Below are 25,411 nucleotides of genomic sequence, written 5' to 3' on the forward strand. Positions count from 1 at the left end.
GAAAACCGGTGGAGTGCTGCCCCATCTTTCTACTGGTTTCAGGATTTCAGGATTTTCAGGATTTCATCTTTCTACCGGAACATTACACAGAGGCCCGTAGCGGGACTGCGAGGACCAGCGTGCTGTGCGGCCTGACCTGCCGCAGCTGGTCCTCTTCCCGCCTCCATCGCTAATCTTCAAAAAGTGGGCTGGTCATTTATCACCTGTGTTGCTTGCAAAGGGGCGTGTTCGCTCCTACAATATAGATCGACTCTTATCCCCGGCCCGTGGGACGCGCGCGGGCCAAGGGCGGGCCCGTTTGTGCCCGTTAGTGACCGATAGACCGGTAGAGATTGGACTGGGCCCTTTCTCTAACCTCTGAACCCTTCTAACTTGTAAGTTACTGTTCGAGTGTTTTGACTTGTTCTCCACCATCTACTACTATAGGTGTTCATTTTTACTCACACCCCGGGCCCATCTACTACGATGTCTACCAGAGGCACACGGAGCAAAACTGCAGCGGGGGGGGGGGGGGGGGTTGGGGGGGAAACTCATAGGCCCAATAGACAATTTTATCACAAGGGCAAATTCCTTTATCGATCAAGAGATAACCCAGTTGGAACGAAGAGTCTCACAGGATCTTGCCCTCGCAAGAAGATCGTCCCTGGGTCTTATCTCAGCCGTAAAGACTCCTGATAAGGCTAAGGACAGAGCCCTCGTGCACGCTGAAATTTATAGCGTACCGGCCGAGGTAGACTTATCGGTATCACAGTTTCTAACTGACTCACAGCTAAGCCTTGCCCTGGAAAGAACCCCGGACCTCAGCCTGAACCTATCTACTGAAAGTAACGTCACAAGACAGTCCAGGGGAAGGCGGGAGGGCGCTATACCAAAGAAAAAAACTAAAAAAAAGAAGAATATAGAAAAAGTTGGTGTTACACATAAAATGTCAGATAACATTAGAGAGGAACCTGATCACATAGCACCTTCAGGTCAGTTACACCCTGAAATTAATCCGACAAACGGGGGTGTAAGGCCAATGAGCCCAGAGGCTTCTGCTATCCTTGTGGCCGACAGTGATACTGACGAAGTTGAGGGGCGACTTTTAATCAAAATAGATAATTTATTTAAATTCCATCTTTCCCCATTGGAGGTTAGATTGTCCCGTGTAGAGAATTTGCTATTTGAATTATCAGCTCTTATTAAAAATGGAACATCTAATACTGTATCTAAAAGAATGGTCGCTAAAGTAAATCAACCTCCCAAGCCACTGAGTAAAAACACGGGGGGAACCCCTGCTAACACTAAAATTATACCTACTACTGAGTCGCAGCCAAAACCTAAGACCTCTGCGACTACAGATAACAATAAGGGAACTAGCTCCAAGAATACTACCAATCACCCCATCCAGGAAGTGAAAACAAATGGGCCTTTGCCTCCACTTCCTAATAAAGCTCGGTTTGGGGGAGGAGGCTTTGGTAGACCCATTGTAAACTTACCACCCGAGTCAGCCCCTTATGTGGTAGTGATGACAGGGGTCCCTGAGTTAAATGACCACAAGGAAGAACTGAATTGGTCATTGAAAAATAAGGTCATACATTGGTTAAACATCAACAGACCACTACCCCCAAATCACCCTAGTAGGATCTTAACGGTCCGTAGGGTACATTGGATAGGGAAGGAAATGAAAACAACCCAGGGTGATTGTATTGTGATAAATTTTGAGGATCCCTATATAGTCGATCACATATGTTCCTGGAATTTGCATGGAGGAAATGACGGGATTCAGACTAAACGTCTCTCTTTCTTCTACCCCCCAAGTTGGCGCCCTGGTTTTGACTATGATGCTTATGAGGGAAATTGGCGCAGAGTAGGCAGACGTGACTGGGGGAGCGATTGGGGGGTTTGGAATGGTAACTTTGGTTATAATGGAGAGCGTGCCTTTAGAGAACCTTGGAGAGGCATACAGACCACCAATAGATATGAGTGTTTGGAGATGGTGGACTGACTGGACTCGATTCCCGTGGGAAAGCTTACGGAACAAGTAGTACCTTCCAACCCTCTTTGCCCCATAGTAAACGAAAACCCATGGTTAAGCTTACAAGTTAAAACCTCAACCGAGCCGCCCAGGATAGATAGTCCAGCATGTAGTATGTCTCCTGTTGAGATCATAAGGGATGATGAGATGACTTTGGCTCCTTTATTAAGCCCAGTTTATACTTCGAATCCCACCACGCTAGACATAGGATCATCACGACGTGCCCAAAAGACTAGGATGGGGTTATTATCATGGAACATAGCGGGCCTTTCAAACAAAATTAGGGACCCTATCTTTGTGGAACTTATAGATAGGTTTGAAGTAATTTGCCTGCAGGAATGTTGGGTGAAGGATGAGATACATATGGTGGGGTTTCGCACACATTTCCTTGCAGCGCAAACTAACTATAGAGGGAGGTGTTCTGGGGGGCTATGTACCTACATATCGAATAAAAGTAATATAACCAGTAAATGCTTACCCAACGGGGGATCTCAATACTATCAACTTCTCTCCCTAAGGTCAGGCGAAAACCACCCTATCCTCCTGATTAATTTTTACAATAATATCCCAAAGGCCGCTTTACAAAGGACCTTAGAGGAATTAAATGATGGTATCCGTAAGGGATTGGGATCTGACGAAAAAGAACACTTTATCATTTTAACGGGGGATTTTAATTGCCATTTATGTATGCACAGTGATACGGAGATATGTGGCATGGTGAATCTTAGGGGTGATCCCTGTACTCATTTTGAGCATTCTGTACTCGGAAATTTACTAAACCATTTTCTATTTGAGTGGGACCTGGGCTATGTAAATGAACTTTGTGTTCCTCCGATCCATTTCGAACCCACCTTTTGTGGGCGGGGGTCCCGGACTATTATAGACTTTACATTGGTCTCTAACAATTATCACCGCAGTGTACTCTCGTTTAACTTAGAGCACATTGCACTTAGTGACCACTATCCAATTGGCTCTAATTTTGAAATAGGGCAGAGAGGCAGTAAAGCCACCAATGTGGTGGAAAATATCTATTTACATGGGATTTCCTTGGCTAGAACCAATGGATACGTTATTAAATGGAGTAAGGTAAATCCGACTAACTTCTTAGAGAACCTGGTAGCAGAACAGAAAAATGATTTTATGACCTGTTTAGAGGAGAACCCTAACCCCACCAAGGTCATTGCAGCTTTTGACAAGATTTCAGTTCATATTAGCAACAAATTAACTGGTACAGCACGAAAAGGGGGTCACAGTAGAATAGAGAGATGGTTTAATCAAGAGTGCACCAAAGCACATTCTCATTTGATCCAGACCTTAAAAAAAAAACCCAAGAAACCAGCTAGATATTAGAGTAGCCAGAGCTTCCTATAAGGATGCCTTAAAAAAACGGAGGAAGGATCTGAAGCACTCTGCCTGGGAAGCCCTATTAAAAGCGAGTGCATTAAAAGATACGACTACATTTTGGAATGCAGTCAATGCCCCATTTTTTGTGGAGAGAAATTCTGACCAGGTAGAGATTGTCATTGAAGAAACGCTTTGGGTTAAACATTTCACCGAGTTATACAAAAAAAGAGACTCGTACTGGACTAATGAGTTCATTAGTGGGAGTTACGAGCACCACAGAACCTGATGCATTAGTCCTATTTCCCCTTAATGTAGTCTTCTCTTTAGACGAGGTGGAATTAGCATTGGCAGATAGTTCAAATAGTAAAGCACCGGGACCAGACGGTATTCCACTTGACATCTATAAGGATAACGTCGCCCTGTGGGCACCGCTCCTGTCCAACGTTTTAAACAGTTGTAACATCAAGGGTTTTCCAACTACCTGGCAGGAAGCTATTGTAGTCCCCATCTTTAAGAAGGGGGACAGAAACGATCCTAAATGCTATAGGCCAATCTCCCTCCTTGACTCGCTAATGAAGGTAGCGGGCAGAATTCTTTTAAATCGCCTCCAATTATGGGCTGAGGAGAAAACCGCTCTTTCGAAATTCCAGTACGGCTTTAGGTCAGGTCTTGGCACTGTCGAACAAGGCCTAAACTTGGCCTTAGTAATAGGTAAATATTCGGCAGCAAAGAGGGGAAATTTATTTATGACCTTTGTAGACCTCAGCTCGGCCTTCGACTGCTTGAATCATGATATTTTGTGGGCTACCTTAGCAGATCTTGGTATTGATTTTAATATTCTTAATTTTTTGAAAGAGCTATATAGAGGAGCAGGGGCTAAAGTCCGCTATGGAAAACTGGGAGAATGCACGCCAAAATTCCCAATTGAGAAAGGTGTCCGCCAGGGATGTATCCTGGCTCCTTTTCTTTTTAATATATATATAAATGGGGTAACAGACCATTTATTAAAAACAGAGGTGGACTACCCGCAAATAGATGGTGAACGTGTCCCTATCTTTCTGTATGCCGATGACGCGGTCATTATGGCCCGAACACAAACCGGCCTCCAGAAGGCCTAAACCAGTTTCTCGGCATACATGGGAGATAGGGGCCTTAGGATTAATATTGGAAAGACCTACTCTATGTGCTCCTCGAACAAGGTAAATATTACCTGTAATATTCACTTAGAGAAATCAAAGATAGGCTTAATCGATACCATTTCCTATTTAGGAATTGTTTTTAACAAGAGGGGTACCTGGAGATCAGCGATCACGACTAGGAATTTAGCGTTTTCACGGGCAATTGGCGCTCTGAAGCAATTCGCAAATAAGCTAGGGGGTAGGCCAGTACGCATCCTGATTGACATATATAAGGCGAAATGTGTATCGACGGCTGTGTACGGAGCTGGTATATGGGGGGTTGCAGATTGCCATGAAATTCAAATAAAGGAAAATGGTTTTCTCTGCTACCTGCTCGCTGTTCCCCGCTCCACCTCTTCCTATGTTTGTCACAAAGAACTAGCCTTGTTTTTTATTTCGGATCTAATTAAAATCAGTCCTATTTTGTTGTGGCATAAGATCTGGACTACAGCAGAAACTGCTCTTAATAGGGCGATTATTGCTGATTGTATCAAACTTGAAGGCTCTAAAAAGATCCAGTGGCTCTCTTATGTTCAGGAGTTTTTTAAGAATATCGGACGCCTTGAATTTTATGATTCCCCCAAGACAATGTCTTCGATCTCCAGACAGGCTCTGAAAGAAGTTTGCCTTGTCCATCTGGAAGATCGACGCTGGTGCCTCGAGGGAAAAAAGGCCTCTGTTGTTTATCATCAATTCCTGCTGCAAAATCCTGGGCTACCGCTTTATTTGTCACCTGATCAGACAAGTTATAGCAGAATGCTCTTAGCTCGTTTGATAACTGGAAGTTTTTTCAGGATGTGAACTTTTCCTACCCAAAATGATTGGTCATCGCAATTAACGACTTGTCCGTGTGATGATTCTTCCACCCAATCAATCATTCACTCCGTTTTGTTCTGTAGATTTTACGAGTGGGGGCGGAAAATATATTTACTACCTCTCCTTAAACTTTGGAACCTGAGACAATGCAGACCAGCATTATTTAAATTATTGACCTTATATGATGAAATGACTATTACCGCTGTGTCTAGGTACCTGAAATATGTGATTAGATGCAGATCCACCATGGTTTGATTGAAATCCTCATGAGTTTGTATGACTGTTGTTCTATTCTTGCACCCTTGGAGCAAGGGGTTTTGGTATTTACGAACTATGTATTGTATATAGATTTTTAAACATTAATTGTTACTGTTTTACTGGTTGTAATTACTCTATCTGCTTTTATGATTTTTAATGTAAATCGAATAAAGCTATCTTTGATTTGATTTGAACTGCTGCTGTTCAATCTCCATGCATGGAGATGTAGATTGAGCAGGTGCAGGTACAGAATCATGCCCAGCTGCTGCAACAGATGATTCTCCCTCAGCAGTAGCCTGATCAGAGTACAACTGCTCAAGCCCAGAGATTCTGGTTACCACACTGTCCTAGCCATATCCGGAGCCACTGGGATGACTTAGGCCTGGTCCTTCCTGATCCTCTTCAGAGCTCAGGAGAGGTAGCAGCAGAAAGGTATACAGGAGGCACGTGCTCCGATCTAGCCTACATCAGTCTTCTAGAGATTGTGTTCTTGAGAACTTTAATCAATGAACTCATAACACTGCAAGTTTTCAACAGTGGCAAAAGATCCATCTAGGGTCTCTCCCCACTGTCGGAAGACATCTTGTGCCAGCTCAGGATGTAACCGCCATTCATGATCCGCTAGGTGTTGCCAGGACCCAGGATCCCACTGCACCCTGCTTGTTGCAATACCACATGGCGGTGACATTTGCGAGAACCTGCACCAGCCTTCCCATGATGGATGACAGAAAGGCCTTTAATGCCAAGCAGACGCCAATAGCTTGAACAGATTTAAGTGGAGTCGGCTTTCCGCCAGTGGCCTCCTCCTCGCCCAGATGTCTGCCCCAACCCAGCAGTGACACATCGGTCTCCACAATCAGCTCTTGGAGGGGGAAGGGAGAGGGGCCTGGTGCTGGTCAGTCTGCAGTTGAGCAGCCATCACCGCAGATCTTGTGCAGAAGTCACCTCCAAAACCAGGATGACATCTAGCAGGTTTTCTTTGTGCTGGGGCCATTGAGACTTAACAGGCCAAAGCATAGCCCGCATATGCAACCTGGCAAATGGAACAAGCAGGATGCATGAAGCCAATAGTCCAAGAAGCCTCAAAGCCACTATGACCGAGATCCAGAATTGGAGCTGAAACATCACAGTCATATCCCAAATGTCCTGGACTCGTGAACTGAAGGGCAGGCTGGAAACAGCACCGCATTCAGAATGGCTCAGATGAATGGAAGCCTCTGCAAAGGACTCAGGTGTGACTTCGGCACTTTGATCAAGAACCCCAAAGATGTCAAGAGAGTGTCCTGCTCTGCTAGAGAAAGGCATTCAGAGGGTAAGGATCTAAAATAGGATCAAGGCCTCTGTCCTTCTTTGGCAGAGTGGTACCAAACTATCCCTATGTTCAGGTCAGGCACCCTGTAGATGGCATCTTTGGCCAACAGGGCCTGCACCTTTTGCAGCAAGATGGAGAGGTGCTCCTCCAAACGCTACTCTGTTATGGAAGCACAGCTGGGTCGGAAAAGAATGCAAGGGCATATCTGTGTTGCACGATCTGGAGGAACCATCTGTGAGATGCAATAGTCTGGAAGAAAAGGTCTGATCATGCCTTCCACAGGGTGGCTGTGTTCCCCTAAGGATAACATGAGGAGGCTTGGCGGCTGATGGGAGACAGTAACCTGCACAATGTTTGCCTGATCCCCATACTCACCCATGAAAGGACTGGGGTCTCTGCTGTGGTGACGCTTGGCGGTGTCTATACATCAGGCGCCTGGAAAGTCACAAAAGGGTCAGCACTGCTGAGAAAACTGTTGTGCAGGGTTAGGCAGGCCCAAAGAAGGCTCTATTTCTTTAAAGTGTTCTAAGGCAGAATCATCCTTTTTGCCAAAAAGGAGGGATCAATCAAAAGACATATCCATGAAGGACGCCTGCAGCCCCCGAAAACCCAGTGGATCACATCCACCTGTGATGGTGGAGCACCAAATTGGTGCCCACTGTACGCCCTAAGAATTCAGTATTACCCATGTCAGCTCTGATGACATAATTTGCCTCACCCTGATTGGCCTGAATCATTTGAGCAAGGAAGGCCGAATATCCTCTGAGATCACCGGTAAGATGTCGCCATCTATGTTCGAAGCTGTGTTGACTGTTTGTAATGCCAAGCTGCAGGAGGAGAACATCTGTTTTGTGAATGCCTCAATCTTTTTTGCTTCCCTGTCCGGAGAGGTCATAGGGAATATATTAGGGTTAACCCTACTGGAGGAAGCTTGGACCAACAAACTCTCAGGAGGCAGGTGGTGTGTAAGATAGTCTGAGTAGCCTAGTGTCGGTCTATGGCGCCTAGCCACCTGCCTATTTACTGGTGGACAAAAGCAGGGCTTTGCCCAAATACCCATGAGGGTGTGAGTCAGGTCTCCTTGAAAGGGAGTGAGGGCTAATTTATGTACATGCCATCATCATCATCACAATGTGAGGGTAAATCATCTCCATCATCATTGTTAGGTTGATTAGAACCTGAACCAAAAAGGTGATCAAGCCTAAGAGGAAGGCCTTGCAGAAGAGGAAGAGTTTTGCATCAATCAAAACGTACTGGAGCTGGGTGTGTTCAAGGGGAGTCAAGGCGCGACCTTGATGGGGTCAAAGCGAATTCTGCTCTAAGTCGGACACCTGAGTTTGCAAGGGGCTCAACTTCCAGCAATGTTGTGATCAGCGTCTGCAAAGAAAGAACCAGCGTGGTTCTTGGAGCCAAAGTGCAAGTCGGAACTAAAGTTGGTGCCGAATAAAGGGTGGGTGCTGGGGGCACAGACAGAACAGAGGACGGATCCACCAACAGGAATCTGACTGGAGGCTCTTGCAGATCCTTGGGCCGGAAGGGGCGCAACTGGAAACCGGAATAGTGCCAAAAAAGAGCAGCATGGCACCTTTGAAGGCCTTGACTTTCTGCAACATCGCCAATGGCCAGGGGAAGTTGGGAAGCAATGGGACCAGTTGTGGTATTGCAGTATGACCGGTGATCAGGAGTGAGTTCGGCTGCAACCTTGACATGCTCCAGACTTTTCTTTGGCCAGAGAGTGGTGTGGTGGGGTAGAGTTCTGCTTTGACTTCTTGAGATTCTGGTTAGACTTTGACTTATCGTAAGACTTCAACAGCGAAGAGGACCTGTCACAGGAGTGGCCTCGGGTATGGGAACAAGTCTGCATTCTCGACTTGGAGCGGGACTTATGTGAGGTCCAATACTTCTTTTTATGTGTTCAGTGACATACAACTTCAGATCACTTCACTGTCCAGGATCTCCTTTGGGTGCATGAAGGTACATTCTTCGCAACTCTTGGGAGCTATGTCCTGAACCTAAACATCAGATGCAGACTGCATGTATGTCACTGACATCTGCTTCCGACATTCAAGGCAAGGTCTGAACCCTGTAGTCTATGGTAGGGACCTCATTCCCATTGGAAAAGAATTTCGAAGTAATCTATCGACCAAGAAAGGGAAGTGAAACTCCTGATCTGCGAACGAAGGAACAGAAAGAAGAGAACGGACACTTCTGTACACGGATTGTGCTTATCTGCAGCTCCACTCGATCACTTCTGGGTTGGAACACAGTCAACGTAGAGCAGCTGGGCTACTACTGTAAAAGTGTCCAGATCCAGTCGGGTGCCTGGAGAACAATCTACTGGTGAGGAATCTGTGGTTAGAAGTATCCATCAAAAACGGCAAATAAAGGTATAATGAGTGCAAAAAAGAGAAAAGTATTGGACCAGAACAGACCTATCATACACAACTGCCAATCTTCACCACAGTGCTCCAGGTACCAAAGCGCTTTGCCTTTATATCAGTCATAACCTACACCAGAAGCACTCACCGCTCCTTCGGAGATACAGATGGCTTTGACAGTGCCCCCAGGCTGCTCCAGAGCCCTCTGCACGAACTCCGCCTCGGACGACCTAAAAAAGTCAGTGACGTCCACGATCTAGTGGAGAAGTCAAAGAAGAGGGTCAATGGGAGCAGGCATCCACTGGGGAAGATTAACAAAACAACATGGAAGACAGACTTAAGAACAATCACACACATTTTTCAGTATGAATATAGTGATCTTGGAGTACTCCCCTATGTTTTGTTTGTGCAAGGAGTGATGGAAGAACAGGCCTGCGTTTGTTTTGCAGAATACCAGACCCCTCTTCTAGTTTTTGTGTTATGTACCACCTACACTTCCTGGTGCTTCCACAACTGCCCCATCTTACATTGTCTGTACAGAAGATGGGGCTATTCTGCACCTATTCCAAATGCCACACACTATCACCACTCGAGATGGAACATTAATCAAGAACTTTCCACTCTATGACAGAGTATCTCCACCAAACACCATCTGCAAGGAGGACCCTGTTACTAAAAGTCGATTATCCCAGAGGACTGAACACAAATTACGCCCACAGTGTGCCAGTTTCCTGTATGTTGAAGCTACCAGTCTTTCAATGCCCTACCATCTACGATAGTCCTGAATGCATGCATACCAATATGATTCTCTCGCTGCTTGCTAAGGCTAAAATAATGACAGCCGAAAATACACTTTCCCCAACAATATGAAGACCGGTGCTAGAACACTAACTCCAAAATAACTTGTAACTGGATATTTGGGTATGATTGTATGCCCGGCTTCTGCTCATGAGTAGAAGACCGGAAATACGGTTATTTCTGAGAGGCAAAGAAATACAGGTAACTTTAAAGCGTTACAATAGTAGTTTCAAAATTAGAACAATGGTTTATAGTTCCAATTTTTACAGCAGTCATTTATTTTAATTAAAAAAAACATATGGACCATGCTTCTATGCAGCTAGCCTTGGTAAATTACACCTTAGCTTTAGGAATTGCAGGTCGTCTTTGTGGCGATTTAGCAAGGTCAGAGGGGTATTTAGAAGTTTCCGAACGTGTTGTAGTGTTGTGTGATAACCTTAACCCACAACAACGATGGCTATATCTCTCCAAGCTGGAATTTTGTGAGCCTTGGGGGAAGTGCTGAAACTGCCAGTGGCCTTATGCGATTCAGCGGTTGCAGTGCTTTCCACATAATTATGTATTTGCTGCATATGCTACATAATCCATCATGCAGCATAATTTCCGATTTTACCCAAAAAATGTATTTCTAGCTCAACTGGATCAAAAATACAGCACGAGTTGCAGTGCAGGGGAAGGCCCTTCGCAAAAGCCAACTGGTCACTTTTTAATTTCCTTATGCTGTATTTGAGTGTTAAACTGTTACTGATGAGGTGGAACTTTTGGGGAGACAGTGTTAAGTGTAAAAAAGAAAAAATAATACAGTATTTATGTCACAAATTGTACTGCATAATTTGCCTTTCCCCTTAGCAGCATGATTTGGTCAATCTTGCTGTATGATTTGGTCCCCCCCCCGTTACATAACTCCAGTGGCCCTGGCAATGTTAAACTATCGTGTATTAGTTATTGGAAAAATCCTCTTAGAAATAGGGTGTTGCTTGCCTATCGACGCCACCTGGTGACAGACTTTGGTACTGCACTTTTGTAAACAGAGCTGGACTGTTGTATCTTGTGTTGCTGCAATACATTCTCCCTAGTGCTCTGTTCCGTGCTGCTCAGCCAGTGAGTGTGATGTCAGGGAATGTTGACGTGTGCCTGGTTGAGTGAGTGTCAGTTGGTGAGAGTGGGCTGAGCAGCAGGGAGGCTGCTCCTAGTGGGACATACTTTCCATCTTACCAGTTACTTGGAACCAATCTGTAACGGTGTCTTAATATACCTTTTTCGTAACCTACTCTACTGTCTACTGGATTATCTACATACTAGGACCATACTTCCATTACAAATGGACCTTATTACACAACTAGCTACCCATTAACAGACACTGCTCTCTTCTCAACAGTGCTATGTATGGCCCTTAGCTCAACCTCCCTGCTTTTGAAGTTCCCCATTATCCTGTACCCTGCACACCATAAGTAGACATTGCAGTGCTGCTGACACAGCCACACCAACCTGATCAGTTGCGGGGATATCCTGCAGCCCCGCTCACCCTGTTTTTGATGACCGGCCTAGAGATGTGAGCTGCAGCCCGTCCTGGCCCGTTTTTTCTCCAGGCCGGAGGACTTCCAAAGCAGATCCTCTGTGGAGCACATGAGGGGGTCGCATGAGGGGCGAGGGAGACTCAGTGTGCGGTCGGCGGTCCCCTCCAGGAGAGCCACTGACAACAGCCGCGTGATCCATCACTGCAGCCCAATCTGGGCCTTGATGCTGACCTTCTGGGGGACGAGCGCCTGGGCCTGTGCTGCCCGGATTCTACGAAGAAGGTCTTCCTGCTGCACCTCATACTGCTGGTGACCCGGCGACCTATCGTGGAGGCCAGTGTCGAGCCATAGTGGCCTTGGAGGTATCGCAAAAGATGGGGAGGGCCCTCTGCACATTACTCGCCTCACTACTCTGCAGACAGAGGTGCAACAACTTAAACAGCAGGTATCTCACCTGCATGCTGTCTCCAACGCCCAGGAGCACTGAGTCGAGGATGCAGAGTGACATTTGCGAAGGAACAACCTGTGCCTGCTGGGCTTCCCTGAGCAGGTGGGGGGCCAATCTGCTGAACGCTTCCAGGACCATTGGGTGAGACATGTATTGTGCACCAAAGACTTGTTCTTTGTTATTGAAAGAGCACACAGCCCTGGTGCCGATCCCTCCACCAGGTGCCCCTCCAAGGGCGTTAATCACAAAGATGTTGAACTATAGGGACAGGGATGCAATCCTGAGAGCTGCTAGAGAGGCACCCGTACCACAGTTCAAAAACTGTAAAAAACAATATACCCTGATTATACTCAGAAAGTGCAGGAGAAGCGCAAGTCTTTTCAGGAGGTAAAGAGGAAATTGCGCCCCATCAATCTATGGTACATGCTCTTATATACGGCCAAACTTGGTGTCATCGCATCGGGGAGGTTCCACTTCTTTGAACAGCCCAAGGAAGTCTGGTCTTGGCTGGATGTGTCTCATGTTCGCCCTTCTCGCAACTCTGATCCCTTACACACTTGGAGCGGTCGAAGAGGGTGCGAGGGGCCCGCCCAGTGACGGCACCGGGTCATCAACAGGAGGCACTGGCCGCATCGTGGTCCGGAACATTGGTACAATGGACACTGCGGAGCTAGCTACCCAGCAAATCCCAGCCACGTTGTTGAGTATGGCCATAACGGATGATGGGACACTGGAGGCTCAATCTCAGCTCAGTGACATTGTTCATGACACGATTTTGTCCTGAGGGGTCTGAGTGGGGCATTTCTTTTTCCTCTCCTTTCTTCCTGAGGGCAGCGAGATTGCCTGTGCGCTTCCCTTCAGATGTAACAGGAGGGTCGATGTGAGAATACCTGCCCCTTGTAGGTGATTTCTTCAGGGGGGAGGGGATTGGCCTATATTGGGAATTTCTGACGAGCATGGAATGCGCATGTTGATTAACCACTGTAGCTGTCGCTTCTTTACCATGGTTTAGTTTCCATACTGGAGGGGATTAGGTGTTGAGTGTATTGACTGCATGCCTCAACTGTGTTGTGAGAGGAATTTTGCTATATATTTGGCTTATGTTAGGTGTGCGATAGGGGTGTGATAACTGGGTCACAGGGGGTGGTTGTTCGGGGCTGGGTTTGGTTCTGGCAGGTTAGGGTTGTGATTCTATGCCTCGATTACTATGGACTTGTATGCACTTTTTGTTTGTTCAAACTCGTCCGAGTTGGGATGGTTTGTTGGTTCTGGGTTGTGTTCTGTTTATCTTTGGTTTGGCTGCCATCATATCAGGGGGGGGCGTGGAGGGCTGACCTGCATGCTTTAACCTATGAGTATCCCAGGATCGTCTAAGCTCCCCACCTAGAGTGTATGGGGCTAGGTTATTTTAAAAAAGATACAGAGTGCTCTCTTTCCTTAAAATACATAAAGTGGCTAATGCATACCTACAGGAGACACAACTTTCGAACGGAGAAGCGGCTAGGTTAGCTAAAATATCGGGACACCAAACATATAGTGCCAATTACTCAAATTTCTCCTGTGGGGTACTCCTTTCGATTACTCCATGAGTTACCTTTGCTCTTTCCTGCATGGAGGCGGATGTACACGCCAGGTAAGAGATGGTTTTGTTTAACTCATATGGCCCAATATAGACGGCAAAATCTTGTACCCGACGGTACGGGACGATATTTCACTGGCATTTGACGGAAAGGTACACTGTGCGGGGGACTTCAATTGTGTGGCAGAGGGTGCACTTGATAGGCACCCACTGCAACAGCATACCAAACCTAAAATGACCACCGTGCTTGCAGACATCACTTGGGATTTTGCGATATCTGGAGAGCTCTCCACCCCTTGTCTAAAGACTATATCTGTTATTTACTGACACAGGGCATTTATAGCAGACTCCACCGTATCCTAGTGACTGCCTCACTGGGCCCCAGTATTCTTGCGGTGTCAAATCTCTCCCGCTAAGTAACTGACCAGGTCCCTGGTTGCTGCGAAATTGAATGGAGAGGGTGGGTTGGGCAGACGCCAATGACTTGGAGGGTATCTCCTGAAGGATCGCAAAGGAAGGGAAATCCTGGCAAGTGTACTGATGGAATTCTTTGAACTAAATGGGTCCATGACTCATTTGCGGGCGACCGAGTGGGAGGCTATGAAGGCATAATACAGAAGAGGTTTTGGCTTCTCGTGTGGGGTGCATCGAACTCTTCAAGCCGAGCTCCACCAGAAAGAGGAACTGGTGCACGTTAAGTGTCTAGCTCCGGCAGGTGAGGATGGGTGGCAGGAGGAATTGCGAGTACAAAGACTGGACTCAGAGTATTGGGATAGGCTCAAGACTTTTACTCTTAACTCATGTCAGCAACTTCTCCATAGGGAGGTAGACAGGTCTGGTGCCTCTTTGCATGGATTCTTCGGAGGGAGATATCCCGCCCTGTCATTCCACACATTTGGTCCCCTTAGGGCTCTGAGGTTTATACGCGGGGGTAAAGTGGACGCCTTTAAAACTTATTTAGAGCAGGTGCATCAAGACTTGGCCCTGTCTGCACGGGCATGTGTCTGAGCCTTCCTGGCCTCTTTACCGCTCCCGCAGCTGGGAGACATTGCTGCTCGCAATTTGGATGCTGCCGTCACCTTGAAGGAAATTTGTATAGCTTTAGGGGAATTGTCGGGAGGGAAGGCACCGGGCTGTGATGGGTTTCCTGTCAAGTTTTATCAGACCTTTGCCTCAGTCCTTGCCCAACGCTTGCTAGGCGTATACTTGGAGGCCGAGGAGAATGGTGTGCTCCCACATCTATGAGCGATAGCTGCATTTCCAGGCTGCCGAAGCACGGTTAGTAGCCATCAGATCCTTCGGTCTACAGACCGCTCACAATGATTAATACGGACACTAAAGTACTGTGAAAAGCCCTTTCCTTCGTTTGCGACTGGTTATTACTCGCTTAGTCCATGAGGATTAGTGCAGTTTCATACCCAGTCTTATTACTTCCATGAACCTGTGGTGCCTGAGGCACGTCTTGCATGAGGCGGAAGAAAGAGAAGAGGAATTAGCACTCGTATGCATAGACATAGCCACAGCTTTTGGCACAGTTAAATGGAACTACCTTATGCAGGTGTTGGAGGCTATGGGCAGGGGCGGCTTTAGGCATGTGCAAGCTGTGCACCTGCACAGGGCCACCAAACCCCAGGGGCCACCACGAGGAATCGGATACAATACATATTCGTGGCGGCCCCTGGCAGGGATTTGGTGCATGAACGACTGAGGCGTGCTAAATCCAATGTGATGCATGCTGAATGGTTGTTCTTATACTCTTTTCCTTTCTAACCCAGTCTCGTCTTTGTGTGGGGTCGGCCTTGTTTCGGGCTCTTCTGGTAGGTCTTGTGCTTGTTTAGAACTTTTTTCCAGGAGAATCGAGCTTGTTTTAATAGTCCAGATCTGGCACCTCCGGAGGCTCGCATGCGCAGTGCCCGCGAGTCCTGCAGCGAAGGGGTTACAGAAGCACCACGCATCACTGGCGGCAGGAGGGGTGGCAGCACCCGTGCCCGGCGTGCAGCGAGCAGCACCGAGACCGGCCGAGGCCATGCACCGGCGCGCCTAGAGACCCTGGGCAAGAAAGGCCGCCTTGCAGAGGATAGCATGCCAGTGTGCAACCTTTGGTGCCAGCTGCGAGGTGAGCAGCCCGAGGGTCAGGGCATGGGGAGGGGGAGTGAGGAGGTCAGCGTGTGCCACTGCAGAGTGAACCCGAGGGAAGGTGAGCCATTGGACGAGGGTGTGGGGAGCCCTGGGGAGGAGGGGAGATCAGGCGTAGGAATGTATCCCAGCCCATGGGGGTGAGGAGCCGGGGGCGTGGGGAAGGTTGGGTGAGGATGTTATTGTAGATGGTGTGTGCTTTGGGTCTGGGTGGAGGTAAGCCATGTGAGGTGGCGAGCTGGAGGTATTCTGGTGGTCATGGGAAGGCAGGGCATGATGAATCGTGAGAGAGAGCCTCTCTCTCACGATTCATCTCTGAGAGGGCGCCGGTCGGAGAGGTGGTCACAATGCGACAGGGGTAGGGAGTGGTACAGATCGGCGCTGTATGTTGAGGGAAGAGTGAGTCAGGAGTGCAGGGGCGGTGTTTACTTGTGGCTGAGGGGAGGCATGGTGACTTTTGGAGGTGTAACTTGGGAGGCACGGTCGTATTGGGGGGAAGAGGAGAGCAGGGTACGAGTTGTTAGACGTAATGTTAAGGATTCATTAAAATGATTACAATTACTTATCAACAATCATGAAAACAGAGTATGAAGCTGATACTTGTGATCTAATGAGTGGATCTGCCTGTACAAATCTTTTAAAACATTTGGGGAACTGTCCGGTTTTAAACTCAACTATGGAAAGTCTACCGCGGGGGTATCTGCGAGCCACCTCTGCTGCCTGCTGCCTCACCGGCTCCGTCCCCCTAGTTGACCCCCTCCCCCAGCCCCGGGCACAGAGTTCCCCCAGTCCTGGACCTGTTTCCCTTCCCCCTCTTCAGATTCCTGTGGATGGTCGGGGTCCCTCATTCGAGGAGCACGTGTGATTACCTTCGATTGCGGGTTGCCTTGCGGGTGTGTTTTTTCTATGTTGTTGCGTGTGTATAAAATGAAACCGTATTGTGGGCTTAGAGTCATGTGGCCCACGTCGCTGATGTCTCTTGATTTGCTTCTCTGTAACGCCAAGTGCCCTGTTGTAAGTTTGTCATGTGCTCCTGTCACTCTAGCGGCCGGCCGGAAGGTTGTAGGCCCATACATGTATATACTTGAGATTGCAATAAACGGTTTAAAAAAAAAAAAAAAAAAACTATGGAAAGTCACCAGTTTTTCCTCTGGGATCTCCGGCTATTTGTGAGCCAGGCACCTTGCAGCGTGTGCGTCTCCGCTGGGAATCGGACACCTTCCGGTACCTGGGAATGATTGTGGCACATACCGCTGCAGTAAGTATGCAGCATAATATAGGGAGGGCCACTCCAGGCCTTCACTTAACAGTGCAGTTTTGGAATTCCCTACAGCGCTCTCTCTCATGGGTTGACTGGAAGTCGCGAAGATGGTGTTTTAACCCCGTTGCCCATACATTATCCAGCACTCCTTTGACACTCTACCCCGAGTGGTCTTTCCTAAGTGACATTCCCTCCTGACCTCGCCAATCTGGCCTGAGGGACAGAGCAGGGTAGCCAGAACCCAGGTTACAACCATTGGGACAAGGAGGATTGGCAGTTCTCAGCTTAGAGAAATATTACGTGGCCTCCCACATCCAACATGCAGCACACTGGTTAGTAGAGGAGGGCACTTGGGAGAAAATGCTTTTAGGGGACACAGGAAGGCACTTTTCCCTACCTCAACGCCTGATGGCGGGGATCGGAACATAGTCTATATAAAATTTCTTATCAAGCACACTGCCTCCCCGTGGGAACGGACAGTCAGGGTGGTTCTGGGTAGGGCCCCTTTGCTCGGGGTATGCATTTTGGAACCTACCGGCCTTAACAACTCTTTTGTGAACCTGTCGGCCTGGAGGTTGAGAGATATTGGGCAATTTGTTTCCTAATAAAAAAATGTATAGCTTTCGAGGCTGCACAAGAAAACTTCGATACAGGGCCAGGCCAATTTTTGCAGCATGCTAATATTGCAGCTATAGTACATGATTTATGGCCCAGGTTTCCAGTGGCCCAGTCACTTCAATCATGTTTAGAGGCCTCTTGGGAGTTGGGTGGGGGCCACCATTTGGTTTCCTACTTGTACAAGGCGATGACAGCAAACTGTAGGCGAGTTCTGTTCCCAGCGCGGGAACCCTGCTGGGAGGAGGATGTGTGCCTTGGTGAACTCTGTGTCAAGCAATGCACGTTTTGAACTTATATACTTTCATAGTTCTTCACCGCACATATATTGCACCAGTACTACTACACAAAATGAACCCTAGAAAGTCGGCTTTCTGTCACAGGTGCTGCGGACCCGCAGCCTCTTTTTTGCATCTGACCTATGATTGCTCTGAGGTAAACAAATATTGGGTGAAAGTGCTTGCCCGAGTGAGGACTGTAGTGCAGAACCATGTGGATATGGACTCTGCTGTCTGTCTGTCTGTTGGACGACATATGTAGGCATAAATACCAAAAGAGGGAATGGAGAGAGAGTATGTACGGGCGAACAGAGGGAGTGGATTCGATCTCCCCTAGCTATAACTAATAAACAGGTTGAATCCACCCACACAAGATAGGTGAACAAAGATAGATGGTCTTGGGTTGGATGTGTTTCCTACAAGGGTGGTAAGCACATTGTGTTCTTTAAATACCCCTCACACACCAAAAGGGCCCTTGGTGTCATGCTTCATCAAAGGTGCCTTTGCGCCCCTCCACGGAACGCGGCGTGCTACTAACCAGCGAATACGTGGGAGCACTGATGTAACCTCTATGCAAAGAAACACACGGGAGTTATTTACACAATGCGGAGATACTCAGAAGAATAAATTAATAAAAAGATTCGGGCTCCAGACGCAACACGGTGGGTTATGAAAGGGGTATTGCCAATCGCAATAAGAAAGAAGAATAATAAAAATTAATAAAAGCGATCTACAGGCTGGTTTTGCCAAACCCTTTTTCCCTCCGGCTGCGGGAAGTATGTTGGTAAATAAACCCAATGGACGAGGGATGGCAGGCTAGAATGAGCTACAATTCACTCGATGAGTTGTCATGGTGGCACCCAGAGATTCTCTTATTCAAGTAAACTGGCTCTAAGGAATATTATCATTAAGTCCAGTGACATTGGTGCTCAGGCGGAACACCCAGCATTGTTCTTTTTCTAGGAGGCCGATCTCCGATGGTAGTTGCTCTATGATTGCAGCACGCTTCGAAACATGTTGACACACGCAGGAGGTTTTGTACATTAATACCTCAAACCTCCACCTCACCTTTTTAATGATACTGGCACGGAGGTTTATTAAAATTCCTTTTACTCCTCACTTGCTAGGTATTTTTTAACACTCACTCACCATCCACTTCTGACCCTACCACTCACCCCCTCTCACACTACACATAGTGGTTACATCAGTTAGTAGCACACCGTGTTCCGTAGAGGGGCGCGAAGACCCCTATGATGAAGCATGACACCAAGGGCCCTTTTGGTGTGTGAGGGGTATTTAAATAACACAATGTGCTTCCCACCCTTGTAGGAAACACATCCAACCCAAGACCATCCATCTTTTTTCGCCTATCTTGTGTGGGTGGATTCAACCTGTTTACTAGACATATGTAGGCAGAAAAGTAAAATATCTGCGTTGTATGCAATCACTCCTGCTCAATTGGAAAGGGACAATGCTAGTATTGGACAATGATAATGTTTTCTTTGTTCTTGGCTCTGCGAAGGGGTGTGTTTTGAAGTTAAATTAATAATTTATGTACCTTGACAATTCTTCGCTATGCTGTATTGCTTCTGGTCACATCTGCCTTTTGTAAGGTATTTAAATAAAATCAATAAAATTTAATATAAAAAAAAGAAAGGTCTAAAAATGGCTTTTAAAATCCTGCTCTTAATGTTATTGCTGGGCAATTACATGGATGGGTCAGTGAGCACCAAGTGAGGAGTGGTGGGTGGCAGATGCAGCTAAGTGGGCTGTAGCTGAGCAGGTCTGTTTTAAGCAATGTAGGCACGACGATAAAGAGCAAGCAAACCTTGAGGTATGGGTGGGACTTCTGGACAGATTTATGGACCGGAGGTTGCTAGATCATCCTGTTCCACAGATGACGAGGGGTTGTATGTTGCTGATGAGGTCTAAACTTGGGACTGTTATGATTCGTGTGGAGGGCTGTGGGAGATGCACAGTTATAGCTCGGAAAGTTCTCTTAATGCATATGTTGAGCAAATAATTTATGTGATGATACAATGATCGTACTGTATGACCTTACCTTATCTGTGACGCAGTGGAATATGGGCTTTGACCATGTACCAGTTGCGATTTGTTTGTATCGTTGAAAATAATAAACACATATATATATTTTTTTTTTCTTCAGGAAAGCACGTTCAATGTGCTACACCTTGGTCAGGAGCAGCCCGGAACTAACTACGACTAAAACATGGCTCAGTTCTAGAAAGGGATTTGTTAGGTGTACTGCTTGCAAAGCTCGCAAGTACCCCTTTTCATAAAGATCCGGTGTCCTTTTCCAAGATGCTCACATGTAGAACGGAGTATGCCGTGTATGTGCTGGAGTGTTCTTGTGGCCTGCAATACGTTGGCAGCACCAAGTTGCAGCTTCACAAGAGGATTGACCAGCACATCAGGGCGATCAGCAATAGTGATGCATCTTACCCGATTGCTAGACATTTTAAGGAAGTCCATGGCAATGGTCTGGAACATTTAAGTTACTTTGTGGTAGACACAGTCCCACCTCTTAGACGAGGTGGCAATCGGGAGGCTCTCCTCCGTAAACTGGAAACTAGGTACATCCTGGAGTTGGATACTAAGACGCGCCAGTGCCTCAACTTTAGTGAGGACTTATTTATCTGTCTTTAACTCTTCCAAGCTTTCTCTTTTGCACGGATATCTTAAGATACATTTTACCGCTTTGCCTCTGAAACTTTTTATTGCACTTTACACTTTTTTAACCATTACAGGTTGAGTTTGGTGGCACTTCATCTGCACTTGCACTTTGTTAAATAAGCGTAGAGGGACGTTCCATGGCCCACTTGGGCAGAACTACTTTGTATCAGCACCCCCTATCTATTGTTAAAAAAACATATTGAATGCGTCAAGGCAATACCTTGGTTCAATAGGGACATACAGAAAGGCAGTGACTGACATAGCACATGATGCAATAGGATTGTGTAGATGTTGGAGAAGCACATATCAACTGCTCTGATCAATATTTTGATATTCCATACTTTCCTTATGTATGAATTGCAGAACCGAATAGAGACTTCTTAACTTATAGTTTGTTATTCGTAACCTGCTTTTTTGCACGGAGCCGTTTAAAATATTTATGAATTAATGAATATTTAATTATTGCGTTGTTTATTATTTTTTAGAAAGATAGCCGTTTTGATTGCAAGGCTTTCTCCAATAGTTAAACCCACTTGGGTTGTATTACACTGCACTTGCACTTTGAATACAGACCTCTAATTATTGGTTTTTATTCTTGTATATCTTTCTTGTATTATTGCTTTTAATTATTTTTAATGTTCATGAATTAATGAATATTTTAATAATTATGGTGCTTTTACGTACTTGCTAGCTTGCAATTATGAATTCATTTGCTGCTTAGCAGATAGTTTCCTCTATGTCTATTACTCTGTGCCATACCATTGTCACGGGCTAATGCACTTGCACTTTAAATGTGGGGACACTCCTCGTGCGCGTCATGTGATCAAGGCCTCCTGAAGGCCGAAACGCGTCATAGCGGTAGTGCTGGGTGTTTGAAAATAAAAAGGCTATTTCGAAACCCATGCTTTAGGCAGTCTCTCTATTGGTGACCCGAGTGCCTGTATTTGCAGCGGATAGTTCTTGGAAGAACGGCAATCCAAAAAACTGCCTCATGGACCTTATACCGGTGTCAATAAAATGCTGTGTCTACGGTGGGTGAGGTTCTGTTGAGTGCCAGATGCTAGCAGCTTGTGGTACTGTATTTTTGGAAGCGCAACTGTGCAACCTAGCAAGAATTAGTATGACTGCACCGTTGTATACAGAGCTGTGTCTACTACAGAGTGCATCACAGCCTGTGCTACTGCCCCCTCGAACACATTACTGTCCACAGGGAAAAACAAATGTTGCCAGTGAAACTGCATGAACTACAGGTGTGCTGCCTGTGTGAAGGCCGCCTAACAGCCGCCAGTAAATCGCCTTTGCAAATAGGTTGAAGCGTATGAACGCAAAAAACCCTTGTAACTGCAGCTTTTTAAACATACGACAGCGCAGTGACAGCCCTCAGAATGTTTAACATGTGCAAAAGCATGCCTGGGACTGCACAGCGCCTGCTGAGTGTGTGTTAAAAACATTTTTTGAAGAGGATGGCACCTATGTGCCAGACTATTGCAGGGTTAATTAGGCCGAGGCTGAGCTGCTCCAAATAATTTAAAAAATGAGTATAGCAAAGAATTGTATGTGCATTAAACTAAGAAGGTCAGTGTGAGGGGTCTAGTAAATGGGCCATATTTTGCCACCACCAGGAGGGAGTTACCAATCCCAATCTGACTCCCCTGGTAATTCCACACTTCCCCTTATACTTTTACATAGAGATTTTGGCAGCTTTTAGCAGTTGAAATCTCCAGTTGAAAGTTGAGATTCATTACTGTGTTCCCAAGGATCTTATTATTCCATTGGAGCTACTAACAGGTGGTACCGGCAGCAAGCGAACTAAGAGGGCACTCGGAATGAGCACTTACGTTGAGATAAAAGATGGAATGAGAGAGGCAGGTCTGAATGAAGAGTGAGGGAGTTTAGGGTAACAGAACATGGTGAAAATAGAAATCAAGGTGGAAGCAAGAAGAGACTGAGAAGAGGGAAATCTAAATCGAAATGTGAACATCAGAGAAGGAGGGAAAGAGAGAAGGGAGGATGGGAGAGAATGGATAGAGGTGGAAACTGGCCACAGAGAGAAAGGGGGATTTCTAATCAGGAGAGAGGGGATATGGAGATAAAAGGGGCAATGGAAGAACTAATGAGCAGCCTAGAGGCATATTCTTTTGTTATTGCCATTTTGTCTTTAAATAGTCAATACTGGCCATGTCTCTCCTTACAACCCTGATGACACCATGAATAGGGAAGGTCTCTATTTTGAAATAACAAGGGCCCAACCTTTGCGATCGAAGATTCACTGAAAAACGTGCATGTGAATGCCAGCAGTTAAACCTACAGCAAGTGATAATCGCAAGACTGTAGGATATGACAACAGGAGGTACAGCAGCGACAACAGGTCTCCGAGTGACAGTAGCAAAATTGTCAGGATGCGGATAGAGAATATCACCTAAGTGTCCGTAATCATGTAATCACTCAGTCACCCATCTATTTATCCCTCTTAGTGACTCACACACCTGCTCCACAGACCTGCCTGTAACGTACATTTCACTCATGGATTGACTGCACAACTTCTCTGGGCGATAAAAGCTGGTAAAGTCTGTCCTGCTGAATCTGTTCTGCAGGGAATAGAAGAGTGCACTTTGTGCCTTCTGTGAAAGAGGGAAGTTTGCTTTATTGATGCCATGCTGTAATTTTTTTGGGGAAAGAAAAGCTTGTACTAGTGCTGCCCGATTTGCACGTGACCTGTGATGATGAAAGCTTGCACTGCTGCGGCCCTAGCTGTCCAAGATACCCGAAGGAGGGGCGCTTAGACCATTTCTGTCTAAGGTGTACCTGTTCTATGAAGAATGATGCTCCCAGTGATGCTGTTCTATCTTATGTATAAAACTAGGGTCTGTTTCACAATATTTGACGTAAGATATTGAGATCTATAGTAATGATGAAGGCATTTGACCCAATAGGGGCAATACTGGAGAGCTAAAACATCAATTTTAATTTAGGTCTAGCAGTTTACCAAAGGGAGAACATAAATATTGACGTAAGGGACATAACCTCGTCCAAACTAGGGAACCTATAGGTAGAAGTTTGTACAACCAGTAGAGTATTAAACCAGTGAACAGTAGTACTCTTGGATGATCCCCAGTGCTATGAGGATCTCGCGGATGAAGGACAACACACCACATAGATGGGGGGTCATCATTCTACGCGAGTACATAAATGTATGGTAATTTTATAAGAGGTTTGTCTGTTCTAGGAGTGTTGTACTTCTTGTATGGTTAAATCTGTTTATAATGAGTGCACAACAGTCCATTAACTCCTCACTCCTTCTTTAGAGCAACCTGTATTGACCTATGTGAGGATCTGGGAACACTATCGGATATGGCTGTGGGGCCTTATCGTGGAGTAATTCACAGGTACCGTCTTGGGTCCAGTAAGTATCTTTCACTCAACCTTAGCTCAACCTTCTGTAGCTGTGGCTGCGAGCAGTAAGGCTTGGCAAATGAACTTAGCGTGAAGCATTTAACAGTACCAAACAATGGAATAAGAAAGTCACACAACAAGAAAGAGACAAGGGAACGATTTATAAAACTAGAGCATATTTTTATGAATTTTCAGAGTCCTTAATCCTCAAAATCAACCGTAGGGTTCCAGGAATACAGATTTTAGAAGAAGTTAATACTTTTAAGTGCAACCTCATACAAGCATTGATCAAAAAAAAACGTTGCAACCTTTTGAGAAGTTTGAAACAGTTACTGGGTCCCCTCTTCTCTAGTGACAAAGTACCTGTGATGTGTGGTATCTGGCTATCCCAGAGTGTCCCATTCTTGTTCCCTTCAAGATGGCACAACCCTTCCTTGGTCATCGGGAGCAGGGTAGCCCATCCTAGAGCTGTGGACTACATGCCCATGGGAAAACCGGTTTAGACACAGGTTTTTTACCTTTAACGAACAAGTTACTTACCTTCGGTAACAATGAATCTGTAAGAGACATATATCAATTATAGATTCCTTACCTTAGAATTACCCCCAGGCGTCAGACTGGATCCAGAGAATTTTTCTCTTAGCTGTACCCCTGCGCATCGGTAGGTGGTGTCGGTTGACTCCACGTACGTCATTCGCGTCATGGTCGCTGGGATGACGTCGCGGTGTCTACTTAGACACCGCCCCTGCGCACTGACGTCAGTTCTAACATGACTTTCCACGCCAGAAGCGCCACACTAGGGCCCTGCAAGGGAGTCCCTATCCCTAGAAGTCAGTTTGCAGAGCAGGGAGGATGGGTGGAGCGGTAAGGAATCTATAACTAATATATGTCTTTTACAGATACATCATTACCGAAGGTAAGTAACTTGTTCATCTGAAAGAGAGTATTAGTTATAGATGCCTCACCTTAGAATAGATACCACAGCAATACCAACCCCATAGGAGCGACTGAGAACCAGTTCAAACCAGAAAGTTCTGGTGGACAGAACGGGCAAAGTAGCCGTCCATCCGGACTGGACTATCCAGGCAGTAATGTCTGGTGAACGTGTGCATAGAAGCCCACGTGGCCACCTGGCAGATGTCAATGATTGGGACTCCATAACACAAAGCAGTGGTTGCTGCCGTAGCTCTAGTGGAATGAGCTTGCAGCCCCACTGGAGGTTCCTTTTTAGCTAAAGCGTAACAAATCTTAATACAAAGGACGACCCACGGAGTGATGGTACGCTTTTGCACAGCCCGACCTTTCTTGTCACCCACATAGCCAACGAAGAGTTGATGGTCTACCCGGAAATCCTTTGTGCAATAAAGATAAAAAAACTGTGCACGTTTC

General features: G+C 46.3%; 1 protein-coding gene across 1 annotated transcript in view; it reads right to left on the minus strand.

The window, feature by feature from the left end:
* DARS2 (aspartyl-tRNA synthetase 2, mitochondrial) overlaps positions 1–25,411 on the minus strand; it is a 150,852-nt gene that overhangs the window by 63,314 nt on the left and 62,127 nt on the right. The window contains exon 14 of the mRNA XM_085599911.1: positions 9,452–9,559. Within this exon, the coding sequence (XP_085456037.1) occupies positions 9,452–9,559 (108 nt within the window). The remainder of the gene's footprint in view (positions 1–9,451; positions 9,560–25,411) is intronic.

This window comes from Triturus cristatus, chromosome 4_2, assembly GCF_964204655.1.
Source record: "Triturus cristatus chromosome 4_2, aTriCri1.1, whole genome shotgun sequence".
NCBI classification, from domain to species: Eukaryota; Metazoa; Chordata; class Amphibia; order Caudata; family Salamandridae; genus Triturus; species Triturus cristatus.